Source organism: Camarhynchus parvulus, chromosome 4 (genome assembly GCF_901933205.1).
Source record: "Camarhynchus parvulus chromosome 4, STF_HiC, whole genome shotgun sequence".
Taxonomy (NCBI): domain Eukaryota; kingdom Metazoa; phylum Chordata; class Aves; order Passeriformes; family Thraupidae; genus Camarhynchus; species Camarhynchus parvulus.
In genome coordinates, this window is record NC_044574.1 from 66,548,144 (window position 1) to 66,569,060 (window position 20,917).

Here is a 20,917-nt window from a genome sequence, read left to right on the forward strand (position 1 = left end):
CCCGCCCCACGCACGCCGCCAGGGGGCGCCCGAGCGCGAGCGCGGTGGGCGCGTGAGCCGCGTCCCGTCCCCGTCCCGCCCTTCGCCCTCCCCTCCTCCTCCTCTCTCTTCTTCTTCTTCTTCCTCCAATTCCCGCTCCCGCCCTCCCATGTGGTGCCTCAGCACCGGCAGCGCTTCGGGTGAGCAGCGAGTGACCTTCGCGGGCCGGGCCGGGCCGGGGGAGCGGTGCCAGAGCTGGTACCGCGGAGGGCGGGCAGGCGGGAGCTGCCCGAGCCGCTGCCCCTCACGGCATTGCTGAGGCGAGCGGGCGGAGGGGTGGCGGTGGCCGTGTCCTGCCTCCCACCGCCCCTTCCTGCGGGTGCTGGGGCAGCGGATCGGGGGGATGGCGGAGGTTTGGGATCTGGGGCATGGCGGAGGTTTGGGATCGGGGGATGGCGGACGTTTGGGATCGAGGAATGGCAGAGTTTTGGGATCGCACCTGCCCCCTTAGAGTGCTCGGGTCAGGCTTGCAGGGAGCTGCTCGCAGCCCTGCTTTAGGCCCCGTTGTTTATGCTCCGGCTCCTGTGCGCCCGTCCTGTTTTGTGGAGTTGTTGTGGGGATTTTATCTGCCTTGGCGTGACTTCTGTGTGATTTCTTTCATTCTTAAGCAGTCGTTTCTTCCATCAGAAAAGCAGCTGACGTTAATTGTAAGGGAGGTTTTTTTTAAATAGAGAGGGAGGGTAGGGAAGTTGACAACTCCGCCTTCTAAAACAGGCTCGGTGTTTTTTTCAGGTTGGCTGCTGGGTGGGAGCTTTTTCACATCCATGTATAGAATAGAAACTACACTGTGGGCCTTGTACTTTCCAGGGCTGATTTTCTTGTAACTGGAGCTCTTTGCACGGATAAAAACCAAGAGCTGACCTTTTATGTGTTGGGTTTTGGATGAGTTTATGTGTCTGTTTCTGTGTTTCTTCTTAGCGTGCTTTTGTATCTGCTGCAGTTTCCATTCACAGATCACAGTTATGTAAAGCTTTCTGTGTTAACAGTATATTCATTCGAGATTCATAGCACAGATCCTCTCTCTAGGGCCACACAGCTCCACAGCATCGTTATCAGGTCACTGCTTCCAGCTGACCTGTCTCACAGTGGGAGCGGGATGTGGCATGTGAGCTGCCGAGTGGAGGAAATCAAGCTGAATTCTGAAACAGCCTTTCCTGATTCTCTCATTCATTTCTAATCCTCACTGCTGAAATACTCCTGTTCATGTGAAATTATAAAACTTCAGCCTCCTGCAGTTGAATTTGCCTTTCCTGGGACTAAAAGTGTTTGTGGTTGTCTTGCCATGCAGGCATGGATGGGCAGTGACTGGAGCATGTCCTGCCCTTTTGTTACAGAGATACAGTAGGGTCAATCCTCCCAAATTTTTTATCTCAGTGATATTTCTGAAAAGTTCTATGCAGCATACTTCCTTCACATACTAGGAGTATTTTTTATTTGATTTAGTGTTTCCTGTACTCTTTCCAGTAATGCTTTTATCTTGATTCTGATTAGTTGAAATATCTTGAGTTACTTCAGAGTCTCCATTGCATCAATGAAGCAGGAGAGAGGATGAGACAAAGCTTTTGCCTCAATCAATATTACATTTAAATATAATGCACTTGCCTAGAAAGTTGTTTTGGCACTCCCTTGGCGCAGCAGAGAGCTTGTCAGACCAGACTTTGGACTCAAAGCAAAATCTACATCTTCATGTTTTCAAAACAAAGCCTCCCCACTGTGACTTTCTGCTCATTTCATGTATTTACTTTTATCCTGTAGTGATTGAACCATCCTGGAGCCATTGTGGCTTTCTAACATGCTTGTTCTAAAATTCAAGTGCCTATAATTTTTCTTTTGATAGTAATTTACTCTAGGTTTTCTCTAGAAAGAGAGTTCTCCTCTTTATTCTGTATATTGATTCTTAAATGTTGGCTTTCTAGAAGTGCAGAGGAATGTTTTTGTTAATCTGAGCACAATTTTGACTTGTTATAGTCAAACAACTTTATTTTTAAAAATGACCTTATTGGAGTGTGGCAGAATAAGTGCTTTTGGATGAAAATAAAATTTCAAAAACCCCATAAATTAAGTTACACTATTATGGAGTACATTTAGTATGGAGGGATCTGGAAATAATAAAAAATGCCTGTGAGCTCAGTGAGCTCAGTAACCAAATGTTTGATTATTAAATCTGTTGTTTTCTTAGGTGTACACAGATCCTGGACTTTAATTGAGTAACCTGTATCCTGCTGACCAAGAAACCAGATTTAAATTCTTTTTAGTTGTTTGGGTTGTTTTTTTCCTTCCTTCTTCCTTGGAAGAGCTCAGCAGTGGCTCCCTGTTCACTTCAGTAAGTATTGCTTTGAAAATAATACTCAGCTTGCCTAAAATCTTGGTAGATTTAGCTCTGTTTGACCTGGTCTATTTGTAGAAAGAGAAATGATCCTGGCAAGGATTTTGAGGGTGTGATTTCTTCCCAGAAAGGAGTGGGAGGAGCATCAGTTTGATAAGAAATATCAAAATTGGAAAGGAACAGATAAAATAAGGATTAGGATTGTTGCCACACCAAAGAAGGCAAGATTACAAAAATGAGCTTTCTCTGCAGCAGAAAGCTGCTTCTGCTTCCCTCCTTCCTCTTTCTCTCCTTCTCTCCATTAAGGAGATGAAGAGATGAAATCTTCTGATGGTTTAAACCCAACCATTGTTTCAAGCTCCCACTCTGAGATGTGTTTATGTCTGCCCCCACTGGCTGAAGGGTTTTGCCATCGTAGCTCTACGGAGAGGACAGAGATCAGTGCTGCTCTTTGTTTCATCAGCTCAAGTACAGGACAGTTAGGACTGCTTGAAGATGTAGTTTTGATGTAGTTCAGATGTGCCTCTGCAGCTGGCTTGTCATCAGTGGTGTAATGAATATCTGGTTTTAATTAGCATTTAAAATTCTTACATGTTCATTTCAAAATAAAAAGAGTTGCCCTGAATATCGAGGTTAACTTTCTTGGAATACATTGGATGGCTTTTCCTTAATGCAGAAGCCAGAATAAGAGACCATTTTGTGTTACAATCAATGAATTTGCCTCTCATGTAGACTTTAACTGCCTTGTTTTTACCTCTGCTTTTTCCCTAGATGACAGTGTGCTGCTAATGGGTGTAAGTAAATTAGATGTCTTGTACCGAAAGCTTCTCCTCACTAAACTGTTCATCAGAGGATGGGGAAAGCCAGAGGATCTGAAAAGGTGACTTGTTAAAAAGTAACAGCATAAAGGAAATGTTACATTAAAGGAAAATAACCTAACCCTTGAAGTAGCAACAGTAATTGCTATCCTGTATTTAAAATACCAAAAGTGTTTATCCGCTCCAGAAATCATGTGTTTCTATACCAAGGGAGTAACTGGATTTAAAAGAAGCCTTTAAAGGATTTGCAATTTTTTTCCTGTTTAAAGAGGCTCTTCTTGGGAAAATGTCTGTGTGTACAACTACATTTTTACTTGTGTTTATCTGATGACATACTTGAAAAACTATCTCTGCAAGTGTTTTCCAAAAGCAAAACTTGATGAATTGCTACAGAAGAATTGTTTCTGTTTAACATTGAAGTGGTTCTTGCTATCTTTCTGTAACTTCCTAATTAGTTTTAAAAGTGTAAGATTTAATCAGAAGTTTCTCTCACAGCCCAAAGTAGTACTATAAAAGTTGCCCAAAAGTCTTTCTTTTTAGTTGTCTTGAAAATAAGAAAAAATGGAAGCATCTCCTAATTTTTTAAGCATTTGATTATTTTTATTAATTACTATTGAGATTAACACTTTGAAGTTGAGCATTTGTATTTCTTAAGTATAAAAATGAAGTGATAGTATATATTTTCTGCATTGTGCAGTATTTAAATAGGAAATGATAAACCTGCATTTAATAATAAGCTCACTCTTATGTATATGAAAATCAATAAAGAAACATTTGAAAACTACTGAAATAAAATTTTGTGCACTAGATAGCAGTGGAGTTTTATGGGAGCTTGTTCTTGGTTTCTTTTTAAGTCCATGTGCGAGATCTGATGTGGAAATGGCACTTGGATTGCTTTGTGTGTCTCTTCAGTTGATATTTCTCTTAAGTGGCAGACTTTCCTGCAAAATGACAATGTTGGCTTTGGTTGGAATAACCAAAACCAGTGGGGTTTGTTTTGATTGCAGCATTTCTGTATTCTATTCCATGTGTGTATCCAGAATGGGATGCTTTAATGTTATCAAACCCTTTCTTTTAAAGACCTTTGGGTTCCTGGTGAGACACAGGGAAGTTTCAGTGCCCCATCTCCCTCCAGTCCAAATGTGTCTCTGTAGAGGGAGCCTCTGACTGATGCTGCTGCTCCCCAGTTTAAGGCTTGGCCTGGGCTCTGGAGGGTGATCACACCCACACCAAACAGCAACAGGGGAGTGTTGCTGGTGGTAACAATGATATCAGCTACAGTTCCTTCTTCATTCAGGGGAAAAACCCTCTCCCACCAGATCAAAAGTGGGGGGGAAGCAGGAGGACAACTTGCTGGTCTGAAAAGGGGAAGAGAGTTTTGTTCTAGTATTGCCCCTGACTGGGAGGATGATGAGCTGTTCCCCAGCAGCCTGGCTTCACCTGGGTGAAGGAGGAGGAATGCTGCCTCCTCCTGACTCCTCACACTGCCTCGTGGGAGGAGGGGGTTTGTTTTTGTTTAACTCATCACTGTGATGGTGAGTGATCATTATTCAGTCTTATCCAAGATTGAATGACAGACTGCTCTGCCTAATCTGAAATTTTGTGTGCACACCCTTGATGTGATGAATGGTAATATCCTAACTCTTTGTCCTCAACTCATTAGCAAGGGTTGAAATTCCTCAGCAGAGGTGAGATTTAGCCTTCAGTATGCACCCAATTCTAGAAAAAAGACATAAATGTAGTATTTTTAGAAGTTTTATTGCCAAACAAAGCATCTCTTCATTTAGCTTACCATCCACACTCACATCTCACATCCTTACCCTTGCTTTCTCAGAAATACTTAATGCACTTGCTATTTTCCATAAGAAAAGCAAAGGTTAAAAAGTAGAGCTATTTTTTGTGCGCTGATAAACTGGATTTTCTTTCCATTCTTTGGGTTTTCTGTGGTGTTGGGGAGGTGAAGGGATCATTCCTCTGTACTTTTCACTCTTTAGCTTCTCAGGTAAGGTGTGTATTTATGAGCAGAGGAATGAGCAAGTTATGGAGTATTTAAAGTTGAAGGGGCCAATGTGAGGGCATCAAGTCAAAATCCCTGTTCAAAACAAAGCTGACTTTGTTTCTTCAAGTCTCTTGGCACTTCATCCCTTGAGGATGAAGATCATTTATAATTTCCCTGGGCTATTTTTTCATGTGCTTAACTGTGAAAGCAATCTTTCACTTTGCTCCAGGTGGGATTTCTTACATTGCAGCACACAGCCATTGCCTCTTGAATGTTCATGTCCTTCAGTAATCTTGTCCTCTCAGTGTATACCTCTGAGAAGAGTTTTCTTTCATTTACTCTGTGTGGCTCTGCAGCCCATTTAACTAGCAGAAGAAAGCAGCCAGATTTGCCTCTTAGTTTTCTGTTTCCCAGCAACCTGAGAGTTTTTTGAACTCAAAAGCATCCTGTGGTAGCTACCTCCCCTGTGGTGGCCTGATTAATCTGTAAATGTAATGCTGGCTTCATAACTTTTATTTGTTTGTGGCTTACTTTAGCTCCTGAAATTTTATATAAATATGTCTCTTCTTTTTTTTAGATTAAAAGTTGAATCTTCTCTACTTGTTTCCTTTCAACAGAATATTTGAATTCAGAAAGATTATTGGAAACAGGGAAAAATGCCAGAAGCTGGTTTCCAAGGATTACCCAGTGTTCATTGACAAGGTACTTCAGAGCAAGAGATTATGTGATTTAACTACATTTATTTATTTTCCTAAGGGTATATAAAGGTGAAATAACTTGGTACTTAACACCAGGCTACTTTTATAGGCTACTGGAAGAGAATGGAAGGAAATAGAGACTAAAGCAGTGCCTGTACAGATACTTTTTTTTTCCCAGTAGTACAATAGTTGTGCAGTGAGATGTCAAATGTTAAAACTCAAAAAGTGTTCAAAATTTAGTCTGTGTTATCAAATGTGTTTAAAATAGGGCAGCATTACACCTTTGTTTGATTCCTGTAAAAGGTTATTTAATAAAAATAAAGTTGAAAACAAGTGGTTTGACCCTGTTGATAACATATATCCCTATTTTTAGGAGTAGGCCTCAACTTTGGGGTTTTCTAAGCAAGTTTTTTATGCTGTAACAAATTCTACTTTAAGAGATTTGGTTTCAGAACAAGTTAGAGGCTGACAGAATATTTATTGCTGTTGTCCCATTCTTTCTGCAGGTTGAGGGGCAATCAGACTGTAAAATCCTTGAGGGGCACTTCATCTCCCCCTTGGCTCACTGTGTCCCAGGTATCCTGCCAGTCGAATCTCTTGTAGCAAGGTAAGAGAAACCAAGAGGTATTTCTGAAATTAATGCTGCAGGGAAATAATGGTCTGCAAGTAGTTCTATTGTGCAGCTAATTGATTGCAATGCAAACAATCTGTAAAATAAATCTTATTCATGTGATAGTTCAATCTATACATTAAAAAAATATATCCACTAGCAAAGTATTACTTTTTTTTTAGTGTAGAAATCATATTGCACAAAGCTGTGGGATATCCTGAATTTTTTGAATTATTGATTTGGGTTTTGCAAATGAGGGGTATGCTGGAAATTTAGAAGAGTAGTTACTGCTTTATATATAGCAGGAGAAACTGTTTATATGAAAACATATTATGTTGTATTTGAAGGAGCCTTTCCAGCTTTCCATTTCCATTGAATACAAAAATTTTGTATAGCAATAAAGTAGCAGACTGATTCTATTGTAGCCAGAGAATCTGGTTCCTTTCTTACTTGGCAAACAAACTAAAAAAAAATTTAAATCTTACAGAAAGCTGGAGGCTCCCTAACAGTCCTGGTTTCACATTAACACTTCTTTGCAGATGAGGAGTGGGTTTGCAAATGGAGCATAATTTCTGTTTGCTTTTAGTTTGGAGCTGAACTGTCATGATGGATTTTTTTTCCCCAGACTTTGTTTGTTTCATAACATAAACATAAAAGTTGAGTTTAAACATAAACATTGAGCTGATACTGACATTGGAAATTTTGTCAGTAATTCTGGTTTGTTTTTATATGTGTGCTTAAGCATGTAACATTAAGGAATGTGAGAAAAGTGTTGATTTAAGAAATCAGTTCTGTTCTACCTCTACTGGTTAGAGAAAGAAACTATCTGTTAACATTATCAAACTAATTAGTGCCACACTGGACAATGCAATATGATTATTGTTTCCTTATCTCTGCTCTTTTGTGCTTTGTAGCCAAGTTATGATAATTGTTATTCTGGCCAGTATTGTGACAGTTTGGAAAGCTGTACAAATTTCCCTCAAGATGGTATGAATGTATTTCCTGAAGTGTAACACTCTTGTAGGTAACAGTGCTCCATCTTGTGGGGAAAATAGTGGTGGCTCAGAAGGGATTTTTTTTTCAGTAGTTTAAACTGTAAATAAGTAACAGCAGAAGAGATTAATTGATTGATGTTGAGTGTATAGAATAATTTCGTGGTTTGTATGCTGGGGTTTTGATATTTTTTTTTTATTTATTACTCATCTTAATCTTCAATTTCAGCTGTTGTGCCTTCAGGAGAAAAGTAGCAATGATGCCTAGGAGAGCTGGACATGCTTGTTTAGGCTGCTCTTTATCTGAAGTTGCATTTCTTCACTCTGCAAAGTTTAAATTGTGATGATGAGGTAGTAGTCTTTTTTAGGAACATGATCTTTCATCTTGGCTCCTTTTCTTGTTTGGCCTTTCTTCTGTCCTACTTTCAGATTCCTTTGTTTGCTGAATGTGTTCATGAAAAATGATGTTGCTGAATTGCTGGCAGTTTGCCTGCATGGGTTACAAATATTTCTGTTGTTTTGGTTTTGCTTTCTAATTAGTTTCTCTTGATGCAGCTTGTTAATAGATATTCTTATTCTGCTAAAATAGATGCTTTTTCTCACAGATTTCAGTTCATCATACCCAGAAGATGGAATGGCAAGCACAGACCTGTGTGCATTCATTTAGCAGGCACTGGAGACCATGTGAGTGTGTAAAATGTAAAATTGATTGTTACTGAGAAATGAAATCATAAATTTTGCCTTATCTGTCTTGTTTGTGCATCTTGTCTTCAGCACTTCTGGAGGAGACGCACATTAATGGCACGGCCAATGATTAAAGAAGCCTGTATGGCTTCCCTGCTGCTAGAAAATCCTTACTATATCCTTTTGTGGAAAACACAGTCCTAATGTCCCCTCTGGAAGCTAGAAGAGTTACCACACTCATAAAATATCAACTTTTTGGTACCCAGTGGGTAGAAGCAAAGAAAGTATGGCCATTATGTGAAGCACAATTCTATGGTACCTGAGGTTAACTTCTGAGAAACTTGCTGTTACCACTTCAGATTTGGGAGGTTTTTTAAAAACAGTAAAGTTTTGTTCTGTCATTTTGTATAACAGTATTATTCTGTTTCATTAAGTTACACTTTTTTCCTACCCATATATCTGACAACAGTAAAAAGTTGCAAACTGCATCATTGAACTAGATGGAATTTATTGCAGTGACAATAAATTTTGACAGTTTAAATTCCAAATTTCAATTAATTCATGCTATTTATGCATATTATTTAGCTATTTTTTTAAATGACCAAGTTTGATAAGACCTTTTTACTTTCTTTAACTGGAGTCTTTTACATGGCTGTAGAAAACCCAAGGATCAATTGTAAGTATTCCTGTTGCATTTATTGATACCATGTTTTTAAAATACTGCTTTTCTTTTCTTTTCTTTTGATCCAAAAGTTGTTTAGACTTTGATAGCTTATTAAGAAAAAAACATTTCAAAAACCACTTGTAACCTGCCAGTGTGAAATTGGAAATTGTCTGCTCTTTGCTAAACTGCTTTGGGTGTTTTGTTAGGAGATCTCAGGGATCAGGAGTGTTTGCACAAGATGAACTTGCAGTATGGAGTGAGATGCAAACATCTTTTGTGAGTACAAGCCAGGGCCATTTTATATTCCTGACTCACAACTGCAGTACAAGTGCTGCTGTTATATTTCAGTCAGCTCTGCATAATCTTTGCTCAGACAGCATATTTCCATTATAATTTATAGAATAAATTATAATTGCTAGGATTTTGCTTTTCCAAGACCTTTTAGCGATTTACAGGCATATGAATAAACCTGGTGTTGATTGGTTGTTAGTCAGGACACTATGCAATATTCAGTATTTTACAGGATTTATTTCTTCAGTCAGTTTCTTAAATTGGAATTGGCAATTGGTAGTCTAGATTTTTTTAGTTTTTACATTTTCCAACCCACAGACTTATTATCAGAATTCAACAGGATATGTGTCTGAGGCAAAGCTTTGTCTCCCAATATTTCTGAAAGTCCAAATATGAGTTGGTGTTTTAATCCTTTTTAATCCTAACTCAGATATTTAACATGACTAGAAGACACAGAGAAGGTGCTTTTTGTAAGATTATAGAAAAATGACAGGAGAAAGCTTGTACTGGAATGCATCCATTGGTAGGTTAATTTCCAGTTATGGGGACTCTAATGCCCCAGTAGGTGATTGTCACTCTCCAATGCAGGGTCACACAGCCCCAGTGTAACAGGTGACAGTGTTCAGTAAATACAGCAGCTGCAGAGGGCTGAGGAATCTCACTGAGCTGTAGGAGAGAATTGCATTAGGCTGTAAATGCTGCTCTGCAGCAGCTCTGCTCCTTTCTGTGTGACTTCACAGTGAGCTTTGTGCTTGTGCTTCAGAGTGTCGCAAATGTGACGCTGGCATGCTGGCAGGAGGGGCCAGGAGCCCTTTGTAACCTGGCTGTGGTACTGAGAATACTCAGCCCCACTCCCCAAGTTAGAGGTCTGTTATTTTTAGAGTCCCTCTGATGGCTCAGCCAAATAGATTTCTACTTGTTTTGTGTCTTCTGTGTTTTAGTGCTTTGCAGTACACTGCCTGAATTCTCAATACTGTGACAAACTTCCCACTTTACAGTTTCAGTCTTACAGTGACACTGATGAGTGCTTCCAAAGCTGACATACTGATTGCTCTTCAAATGTTGTGTGCAATTTTTCAATGGTGTAAAACAGGTAAATAAGAAAAAAAAATCCTTGTTTCTGCAAACAAGCTAGTGTATGCCTAGGACTGTATCACTTTGATTCTATTTCTAAAATATCTGCTACAACTTCACAGGACAGAATATTGCTACTAATGAGATGCTAATGTTGGTAATTGTTTCCAAAAGACCAAGCTGTCAGTGATATTACATTAAAAGCATAGGCAGGTGTCTATCTCTAGTCCTCATTTAGACAAAAAATTACAAGTGTCAGAAAATCTGGGCTTGCTTTTTCCTCCTGTTGAATCAACAGGAGTTCAGCTCCAAAATTCTCTGAGATTGTGCTGAAGCTGTGTATAAAAGTATGTATAGAATGATAAGAACTGTCAGAGTCTAATCTTAGAAAATAAACCCTCTATTTTCCTTTTCTGGGGAGAAAAGACGGTCATGTTTAAAAAATGTCTCGGACCTGTTTGTGATGGGAGGAGCTCTAATTCTAGAATCGGCAGCTCTTTTGCACTGGCTAGAGAGAGAAGGCTATGGACCCCTAGGGATGACTGGAATATCCATGGGAGGACATGTAAGCTTTTATATCTCCTGTTCAGTAATTTTTTTCTTTCAACTTCTCATTTGATCATGTAGCATACGGAAATAATTTGTTTTACAGTGTTGATCTCAGAAGTGCTTTAAAATAAACACTTGGAGTCATGAGAAACAAATTGTTGGCAATTCTCCTGTTCTGTGGTGCTGAATTAGTGTAATCCTTAATATGTACTGACAAATCATAGAGCCCTTTGTCAGCCATCTCCCAGCAGGCTTAATAAGAATATAAACTTCTCACATAATTGTTTTTTTTCCACAAGGATGGGGGGCAGAAATGTTTGCTGAAAGAAAGTCTGCACTGATCGATTGCTAATTCTCCCTCTTTTCCTCCTTTCTTCTTGCTTAAACCTTTGTGTTTTAATGCATTGTGTGAAATACCCCCTCTTTGTGGGCATGTTGTAATTGAGGTGACTTTTGGTGTCAGTGATCATTGGTACTAATCAGAGATTTCTGTGGTGAGGTGGATAACATTTTCTGTGTGACACTGTGCATGCTCAGACTAAACCAGCAGTGTATCACTAAGGAAAGAATAATGCAAAGTTAAAATGTCTTGTGTCTGTGCAGATTCTCACAGCTCTGTGAGACACAGGTGCAAAGCTGATTAAAACAACATACTTTTCTTTGTTTGTTAGGAGCTCAGTAAATAATGTTGGTAATGGTAGTGTTTCCCAAAAGGGAAATATTCCCCTAAAGCACAATTTTATAACTGTAAATGTCATAAATGTACAGAGCACCTTTGGTTTACATCAACATCACCCTGCTGAATCAGAAACTTCTGTGAAATAAGTGATATTTGATGTTGATCCTCTACAGAGTATGTTTTGCAATGGAAGGTTGTAAGCATTCATTCAGTTCTACCAAAGGGGAAAAACTTCTACTGGAAAGAATCAGAACATAGATATGTGGGATTCTTATAACTTTTTATTAATAAAAAATAATTAGAATAGAATTATAGTTCAGTTGCATAAATCCACATATTAGAACATCTAGAACAGACACGAGGTGTTTGGTATTAATAAAACAAAATTTGTCAAGTACTTATCATGTAGGTACATAGTTCTGTACATTCAACTTACTTGCTCTGGCTTTTTCTGGAATAAACAGAAATAGTCACAAAAATAAGTTCTGAGAACTAATGCAAAAGTAATAATTCAAACTTAAAGGACAGAAAAAGACTGCTTTTAACATGTTGAATTACTTCTCCTTCAAATTTTGTTTCCTGTATACAAATTTTGAAAGTATAGTGTTTTAAATAGTCCTTCTCATAGATTGCCTGTGTTTTGCCTTGAAATGAACTTGCAAGAGCTTGATGGAAAGCTTTATAAAAGTTTTTTATGGTTTTAAACAAGTAATAACTTGTATTAGTTTTTATAATGATAATTAATGGATTACAAATATAATTAATTGAATTTTAATTGTAATAGATGGAATATTTAGTAAATATTCCATTGGGAATTCTTATAGCCAAATGATATTCAGCCTTGAAATGAGTCCTTTCCAGAGCAATGTTTATTTTTTAAAATATCATTGGAGATTAGATAGTAACTTCTAAATAGGTGAAAGTATACCCAGCTGCCACAGTCCTTAGCTCTTTGGCACCACATGTTTCATAAATACCATGTGAACAAAGAAATTGAAGATGAGAGAGTTCTTTTTACCATATTGTGAATTCAATATTAAAATGTGTAATAAGTGCCTTTGATTCTAGATGGCTTCACTGGCAGTGACAAACTGGCCTAAACCATTGCCATTGATTCCATGTCTTTCCTGGTCAACAGCCTCTGCAGTCTTCACTACGGTAATTAACAAATTACTAAGTACATTTTTTGTTAATGTGCTAGATTATGATCAGAAATGTAACCTCAAATATTTGGGCTGGCCACAAGGGAGGTGGGATTCCATGTCCTGTGTTATAATATGTGTTTGTGCTTTGATTGCAATAATTCTGAGGGCTGTCTGGGAACAGAATTCCACTGAAAAAATCAGGACAGGAACAGGTGAATTTCCTGCATGTATCATTATTTTAGAGTGACCTCTGGGTTTTACTTGTGTACTGAATGCTTTTGATTTGTCATCTCAGGGTGTGCTGAGTAAGGCAGTGAACTGGAGAGAGCTGGAGAAACAGTATTTCACACAAGCTGTGTATGAAGAAGAAATCATTCAAATGCTTGAATATTGTGGAGTAAGTATGGTTTATTTTACCCAGCTGCTAATATTTACACACACAAATCTAGCAAATAATGCAACTGCTTTTTACTTCCACTAAAACCAGACAATTCTTAGCTAGAACATACTGGCATGTTGTTTCTGTATGCTTTGATGAATTTAGTCTTTGAAGGAAAAACTTGAGAAACAAAACTAATATTTTGGTTGTACAATGAGTTTAAAGTGTAGCCCTTGCTACAAGTTTTTCCTTTGATCACACTTAGTGTAATCTACAACATAAAATGTATTCTATCAAAATTCTGATAAATGCCTTCTTTCTTCTTTTTCCCCTAAGATTCTTTCCTTTGTCATAGTTTTTTTTCTAATACCTCACAGCAGGAGAAGAGGAGCTGGGGTGCAGATAGTTGTTACTTGGGCACTTGCCATTTTTAAGTCAAATACACTCCACCAACACTGATGGAGAAGACAAAATGAAAAGAAGAAACATTTTTTAGCTTGTGTCACCCTAGTATTTAGAGACTGTCAATTTTTCAGTCTTAAACGTAACATTAGACCTGGTTGCATATGTTAATTTTTCTATAATTATTATTAGGTTATTTAAGCTTAAATGACTGTAATTACAAATTCAGAGTTTAATATACAGAGAAAAACAATTGTTTATATCACAAACTTCTGTACATGTAAGTACCTCCTGCATTTTTTTAAACTGTCAGAAATGTAGAATTAAATTATCAAGAGGTTATGATGATCGGGATTTAATTGAATGACCTGCAAGCTGAAAATAGAATTGAGGAGTGCTGGTAGAGTTTTTTTAAAGTTTTAATTTTTTTTTTAATTATGACTTCATCTTAAAAATAAAATTAACCAACTGGTTTAAGGGAGAAACCCTTAACTGTTGTCTTTGTTTAGACGGATTCTTTCAAGATGGGACAAGACTTTGTGAAGAACTTCCCTGACAGTGTGGACAGTCTGGCAGACATGGACATGACTTCCAGAATATTCAGCTTTGAGTCTTTGAATGACACAGTATCTAAGGAATCTGTTCCCAGCTTTGCCACAAATAGAAGTGCTCTAAGTGCCTCCTCAGAAGGACTCTTAATGCAGGATGCTCCTAAAATGCAGTGCATAAATCAAACCTTTTCCACCAGTAGCAGTAGCAATAAAAACTTAACCAGCCCACAAGGACACAGGATAAATACAAGGAGGAGGAGTGACACTTTACAGAGAGAATCCTTAATGTTCATGAAGGGAGTAATGGATGAATGTACCCACGTAGCTAACTTCCCAGGTATGTATCTCTTTGTTTCAATGTGAAAAGCTGAATAAAATACAGTGCAGAGAAATGTATTTTCTTAAATGTAAACCTGCTGGCACCTTTGCTGACATATGGAAATATTGTGAGCATTATTCTGCAGTGTCTATTTACTACTGCATTTCCTAATTGTTTGTCTGTTCCTTCTTGATGGCCAACTAATGAGAAAGTTAATTAAAAAATGGCCTCTCAGTATCTTTACACATTTTTCTCCTCTGCCTTGCTGTGGTTTTTTTTCAGATATGAGTTAGAGCAAATTTGTATTATCTAAAGGGAAAAAACACCTGTGTGATGTGAGTAATACCTAGGTGTAATTAATCTTAATTAATAAGGTTTTTCAAGCAGAAATCTCATCCTGACTTCAGATAGAAAGCAGCCTACATAGCTGAACCCCAAGCTTGAATGATATTACCAGTAAAAACATTTTGGGGGTCCTTCTGCAGGCTGGTGAATGCTGTTTCCCAGGACAGGCATAGCATATAGGGGGAGCTGTAGTCCAGCATTCCTTGGCCAAACCCTTTGCAGCAGTGCTACCAGGTGATTGCTTCCTAGAGCCGCCTTAAAAGGTTCTGCTGGAGTGGGGGCTCAGAATTCCTTTTGTGGTTTGTGCATGAACCTGATGCTGAAGGCATCTCCTACAACGTGCTTTGACTTCAGACACAGTTGTCTTTTAGTGTCAACGCTTTCTTGGTACTGAGCCCCTGTGCCGCCTCATTTCTTAATCCTGGCGTTCTGTACTCCATTGTACAAGTGTTTAGATTTAAATAAATGTTAAAAATAAATAAAAGGAAACACACAATAAAAGGAACCTACACCAGTGTAGATTCTTTCACTGCTAGCCAGAGATGTTTTGTGATGAATACCAGTGAAGTGCTTTCCTTAAAGATTTTAAAGTTATTTCAGTCGACAGAAAAAGCCCTGAAAGTGTTATTCCATGTGCAGACTTTCTTGTTTATCTGGACTTATCCAGGTAACACTTAGCTAAGCACTGACCTTTCTTGGAACTAAAAAGCATCTGTGACCCTGATGCACTTGTCAAAGTGATGGAGTCCATTGTGTCCATAGTCTCCCAGGTTTTGTCATTCTCTGGGAGACTTTGCATTCCTTGGAGTGAGGCCAGAGAGGAGCTTCAGAAAATCTGCCTAATGCTCCGATTTCCTGGAAAATTGAATGGAAGACTTGAATTTATCTTAGCATTGCATATTCTCTATATATGATTTAGTATGAAAGAAGGAAAGGTTTAAATTTGTGACACCCCACTGCCAGTCATCTTGGCTGGTCAGCCTTTAACTTATCACATATTTTCTTTATGAAGGGAGAAATGTTCTGTGTTTAACATGATTCTGGTGTTATTTTTCTCAACATCATATTGGTGTTATTCCTGCTAGTTATCTGATTGGTGCAGTTCTGCTTATGAGTAATAAATATGTATAACAATATGTTAGGATTTTTATATTGCAAGTAAACCATGTAGGAAACAGAAAAGAAAGTGAACATAGGCTGTACTTTCTGACCTCTTGTATGAAAAGTTGTCTTTTTTTCCTCCTTGAGGGGAAAAGAATATATGAAACTTCCACTCTATTGAATTTAATAGTTCTTTTTGCCAATAAAAAGGGATCTCAAAGAACTGACATGAATGCTCTAGAGTTTTGTTGATAAGAGGAAAGAGAATTTTCTGTCAACTTCTCAAGTCTTGGAGGAATTTCTGCTCTAGGGGTGGGAATGGAAAGGGCTAGTTTGTTTTTCCACTGATGGCCTCACCACTGCAACATAAAAAACCAGATAAATTCTGCTGGAGACTTTTAGAACATGTAATTGTTTTAAACCTTCAAATAATTTCATTTTTTGTGAAAATAACATTTAGACAACAGAAATCTCAGCTGTGTTTCTATTTCTTAGCACAGATGAATTCAGTTGTGCTTTGTTATCCTTTAGTTCCAGTTGACCCAAGTTTAATCATAGTGGTACAAGCCAAGGAGGATGCGTACATTCCTCGCACCGGCGTGCGCAGCCTCCAGGAGATCTGGCCAGGCTGTGAAATCAGGTATCTGGATGGAGGTCATGTCAGTGCCTACCTCTTTAAACAAGGACTCTTCAGGTAAGGTGAACAGAAAGGTTTAAAATTAAATTTTAGATTTAATCAAAATTTTAAAAGTAGTATTTGCATGAATTCGTGCCTTAGTAATATCATGTGTTGATTTTCTAAAGACAGTTATGAAAATCAGTTTTATGAGTGCAGTTCTGTAGTTTTCAAAAAGTTAAATATTTGTGCTGGTAATTTTAAAATACAAGGGATTAGGAAGTCTATACACATAATTTAGGAAGTCTAAGCAAGAGCAAAAAAGAATAGCACTATATCAGGTTGATGTAGGCTAACCAGTAGTTTATTGCTATTTAAAACTTCGGCCTCACTTTCATGATAGTTGCCCAAAAATTTCAGTGCATGTCTCTCATGTGTTTGAGTAGAAAACTCCTAATTAATCTATATTTCCACTTGCAATAAACTTGGAAAATAGTCCTACTCATTCCTGAAACACAAATGTATTACTAGATTGAAGTGAGAGATCCCAGAAATAAAGGAAGGAGAAAATGCCACCTGATACCACATTTTTCCTGAACACTGTTTTGAAATTGTGATGATAGTTTAGTAGACATATTTGTAAATATATGGAAAAATGCCACTTCTATCTGCCTTTTCCCAGATTATACAAATTCTGCTCTCCTTTCTTCGTTTCAGACAAGCGATTTATGATGCATTTGACCGCTTCCTCCAGAAATACACCATGTGATCTTTCTAATGCATTCAGACTGATCTCATTTGTAATTCAGCTTACTGGAACTCATGTTTGGAAAACAAGCCTCTTGTAGTGTTGAGCAGATGGTCACTCACTGTTGTAGGTAACAATTACCAGAAGTGGTAAAGTACCAGCATTGCTTTCATTTCAACCCAGTGCCATTCTGACGCAGCTGCTTCAGCGTTACCTGTGAAAAAACAACAGCAGCTCCTGTCAGTGCATGAATGGTTCATGTACTCCATGTCTAATCAGATGGTGTGTTCCTTCAATTCTGAGTAAATTCTGAATCGTGTGCCAGTAGAAAACAGACCAATCAAGTATTGGAAGAATGTAAAATGTGCTGTGGGGCTAAGCTGCTCCCTTGTGTTTGGTGTAGTTTTGGTTTGTTCCAGATACCTCGGTTATCTCTCGCTTCCTCATGGCCTTGCTGTTCCTATTGTGTTGTACCGTGGCTTTGCCAGCACTCAGCCTCTTGTGTTTGTCACTGCTTTTCTCTTCAATTATGAATTGAAAATGAGCCTCAGCAGAAGGCTCAGCACCACATCTTGGAAAGAGAGACTTTGACAATCCAAGGAAAAGTGAGAGAGAGATGGTTTCATTCAATACGTCTGTGAAGTTTTCCTGCCACTGAATCAAACCGTGCCATTACAGAAGGATCATGTAGCAATTCATCAACCAGCTTCACAAAACTGGAATAAGTGAAAATCAAGTGTCTGGTAATTAATTGTTTACATTAATTCAGTTGGATAACATAAGCTTTCAGGTTTATTTTCTTTTTTTTTTGATTGATAGATGAAATAGAAATATTGTTTTACTTTCTAAGCACTGGCTGATTCTAAGCGGTTAAATTGACAGCAGATTATATGGTGCTATAAAGACCTGTTGGAAATATTTCAACAGATGTCCTTTCTAAAGTGCACTCAGTGCTGATATGCAAAACACACTTGCACTGTATAATTTAAAAGAAACGTGAGACTAAAGGTTATTGAAACAGGTTTGCTCCTTATTTTTCAACACTTGTCTAATTTAATTGGATGGAAAATAAAGAAATTTGGATTTTGAACACATTTAAGAAAATCCAAAGTCTGTTGTTTCCTCTTTTGGGATCAAAAATGCCAACAAATTACAGCAGAATAAAAGGTTGTCATGTACCAACTGTGTGGGTATCTCTCCACATCTTTTTTTTTTTTTTGTGGTAATCTCCTATAACATTCTTTAAAAACCAATCTGCAGAGAAGTTGAAAACTGAAACACTTCAGTATTTAGTACAGTTACAACCAGGATTATTCTGAAACAAACAGAAAAATCCAGCCATTTTTCAGGATGTGTGACTTCTGCACCTTTCCAATCAAGCACTTTTCATCTCCATGGTTACTGTAAAGGTTTTTAGTAGGCAGAGTATGGAGCAAACAAAGCTCAGTTTATATATTCTTTTGGATTTTAGTCAGGTAGACAGGACTAGTAACTGTGAAGAAATCATTGTTCATTTGAAAATCAGGTGTGCTCAGATAAAACTGGAGAGAAACAATTCTAAATAACCCAAATGATGTAACAAAAAAATTTACTGAAAATGTAGAAGAGATTCTAGTCTGCTGGAAGTTAAATTGCTTTTTCAAATGGTTCTTCATTATTTCTTTGGAGAGTGTTGATTTTATATGTGGGGAACAAGTGTGAAGTGACGAGCACATTTAAACACCAAATATTTGAAATTTTGGGTTTGAAATTAAATATTAGTAAGCTTACAAATTTAAAATTGAAGTCTTGACTAGTGTACTAAAAGATTCACAGGGTTTACAAGCATATTCATCAACTGAGAGTGCTTTACCAGAGCTCTGTCTGCTGTTCAGCAGCTTTTGGAGCTCTGACATTTTAAATGTAATTGTGTGCTTTGTGTCCTGCTTCTGTTGCAGCTATGAGAAAGGGAGATAACTGATGGCAAGGGAAAAGGCTTGAATAAATGCAAGAGAGAAAAGACAGATTTTGTAAAGGCCAGGAGTAAGCACAAAAAAAAATCAACTCTGCTACAAAGTATAACATGCCAAAGTCAATATTTTCAAAGCGCACAATACTGGGAATTACACAACTGATGGGAACTCTGCATCCTGAGGTTAGTGTCCCAGTGGTATTACTAACAAGGTTTAACCTACCAAAAGTGCACAGGAGGAGGTTTAGGCTAATGCCACTCCTGCTGTGAGAGTGTCTTTTGGGACAAATGCTACTCCTGGTTCTGAGAGTGTCTTTGGGGACACACAGTGAAAGATTGGTTTCTGACAAGAATAAGGAATTGCACTTTGCCCTCTAACTGAAGTCGTGTTGCCAAATATGAAAGCCCAGTAAGCATTATTTAAGAAATTTCTCAGGTTAGAATAAAAAAAAAAAAAAAAAAAAAAGGAAAAATGAGCTCAGTGGTTTATTTCTGCCACTTATCAGACATAGGAAGATGGTCTGGGAAAGGGGGAATCTTGCTGTGTACGTGTTTTTAACCCTTGGAAAATTGACTTTTTAAATCATATTTTAAGGTTAAATCCTAAGAAAGTATAAATAATCCATTTTGATGTTAAATGAGAACATGATTTTAATCCAAGAGTTGCATGAGAGAAATATTGTAATAAGGTTTCTTTTGTGTAGCAGGCAAACCATTCTGTATGTCTTAAATTTATTGTAAAACTGGCCTTGGTAATTTTTTTGGTTTTAAATTTTTTCAATAAAAGTCCTAAAACCATTTTGGTGTGGGGGGGGTTTTGTTCTCTCTTGTTAACAGGTGTTCAAAGTGCATCCCACTGTCATCCTGTAATCCTTTCTGTCCCTACTAGGGCTGTAGCACGAGGAGAGCAGGTAGTCTACAGGGCATGATTAAAGCTTCTCACAACAAGCAGTGCTGCTGCTTTGATGTTTTTCTACATGCCAAGAAACCTAGTAAAGAAAATAAGCTTGTATCAGCTAATTAAGATACCATTGTGATTCCATTTTTACATGTGCCAGTGCAGAATTCATCTAATAATTGTCAGATGGAGCGTTTCCTATGTTTTTCCCCAAGGCAAATAAAACCCCCCAAATAACTCAAAAGGAACCACTCAGGATTTTTTTTTTTTTTTTTTTTTTTTTTTTAAGCAAGGAACAATAAAACACTTGTGTTTTATTACTCCAGAAAGGAAACTCTGTATGAAGGCGTGGAGTCTTGCTGCTTTTTCTTACTTCTTACTGGAATGTCAAAAGCCTGTAATTGAGATACTTTCTAAACAGTGGAAAAGTGAAAATCCTTGGATCCTTGGAATACTATTTCTGCTTGGTAGCTGCTAACACTTTGAGGCAGGTATTTTTTTTTTTAATTTAATTGTTTCTGTCTTGTGTTAGGTTTTTTTTTTGAAATGTTGTTCTGAACTGCTGTTGGTTGGGCAGGGAAGTTTCTTTATCTCAGCCTGTCAGGTTCTCTGCCAGCTTGGCAGTCATGATAAGTTGCACAGCATGGAAAGGAGCTTTGGGGTGGTCTGTAACCCTGTAATTCCTCCTGAATTTTTACTCTATACAAGTAAAATGCTGCTATTCCATGCAGTCCTGGAATTTGCAGTGTTCCTTGCTAGGCTTGGATGCTTCCACACAAGATAAAGCATGAGCATTAAAACATCAATAAGAATTGTTATTCTCCTGGTTTCATTTGGTGTAAATCAGCCCCTTTTCCAAACAGGAGCATTTTAAGTACCGTGTTCCCTAAGGAAGGAGACTTTTGCCAAGGAAATCTGACTTGCACTGCTAGAAAGTAACAAGGAGGATGATACAAGTGGAGAAAATGTGAAGGATGAGTCCTAGCAACTGTAACAGCATTTATATCCTCTGCACTCCCAGTCCATCCAACAAAGTCTG

At 37.9% G+C, this 20,917-nt stretch overlaps 1 protein-coding gene across 3 annotated transcripts; it reads left to right on the forward strand.

Moving 5' to 3' along the window:
* The first annotated feature begins 91 nt into the window (after positions 1-91).
* Positions 92-19,778, forward strand: ABHD18 (abhydrolase domain containing 18). Of its 3 annotated transcripts, XM_030947865.1 has the most exons (14): positions 92-179; positions 2,219-2,362; positions 3,137-3,245; positions 5,800-5,884; positions 6,387-6,487; positions 8,088-8,166; positions 8,257-8,341; positions 8,815-8,842; positions 10,622-10,760; positions 12,492-12,581; positions 12,864-12,965; positions 13,859-14,237; positions 16,197-16,359; positions 16,999-19,778. In XM_030947865.1, the coding sequence occupies exons 3-14, from the start codon at positions 3,154-3,156 to the stop codon at positions 17,048-17,050; spliced, it is 1,395 nt and encodes a 464-aa protein (XP_030803725.1). In that variant the 5' UTR covers positions 92-179; positions 2,219-2,362; positions 3,137-3,153; the 3' UTR covers positions 17,051-19,778. The 3 variants fall into 3 exon arrangements, with proteins under 3 accessions (XP_030803725.1, XP_030803726.1, XP_030803727.1); XM_030947866.1 differs by lacking the exons at positions 92-179; positions 2,219-2,362; positions 3,137-3,245; positions 5,800-5,884; positions 6,387-6,487 and adding an exon at positions 6,496-7,833; XM_030947867.1 differs by lacking the exons at positions 92-179; positions 2,219-2,362; positions 3,137-3,245; ... (3 more) ...; positions 8,257-8,341; positions 8,815-8,842 and adding an exon at positions 8,852-10,214.
* The last annotated feature ends 1,139 nt before the right edge of the window (positions 19,779-20,917 follow it).

Excerpts from the sequence above, each read along its gene's own strand:
- ABHD18 (XM_030947865.1), top strand. The coding sequence starts at position 3,154 with ATGGGTGTAAGTAAATTAGATGTCTTGTACCGAAAGCTTCTCCTCACT. Across the intron at positions 12,582-12,863 it reads CCTCTGCAGTCTTCACTACG|GGTGTGCTGAGTAAGGCAGT; the intron begins GTAATTAACAAA and ends TTGTCATCTCAG. Across the intron at positions 12,966-13,858 it reads AAATGCTTGAATATTGTGGA|ACGGATTCTTTCAAGATGGG; the intron begins GTAAGTATGGTT and ends GTCTTTGTTTAG.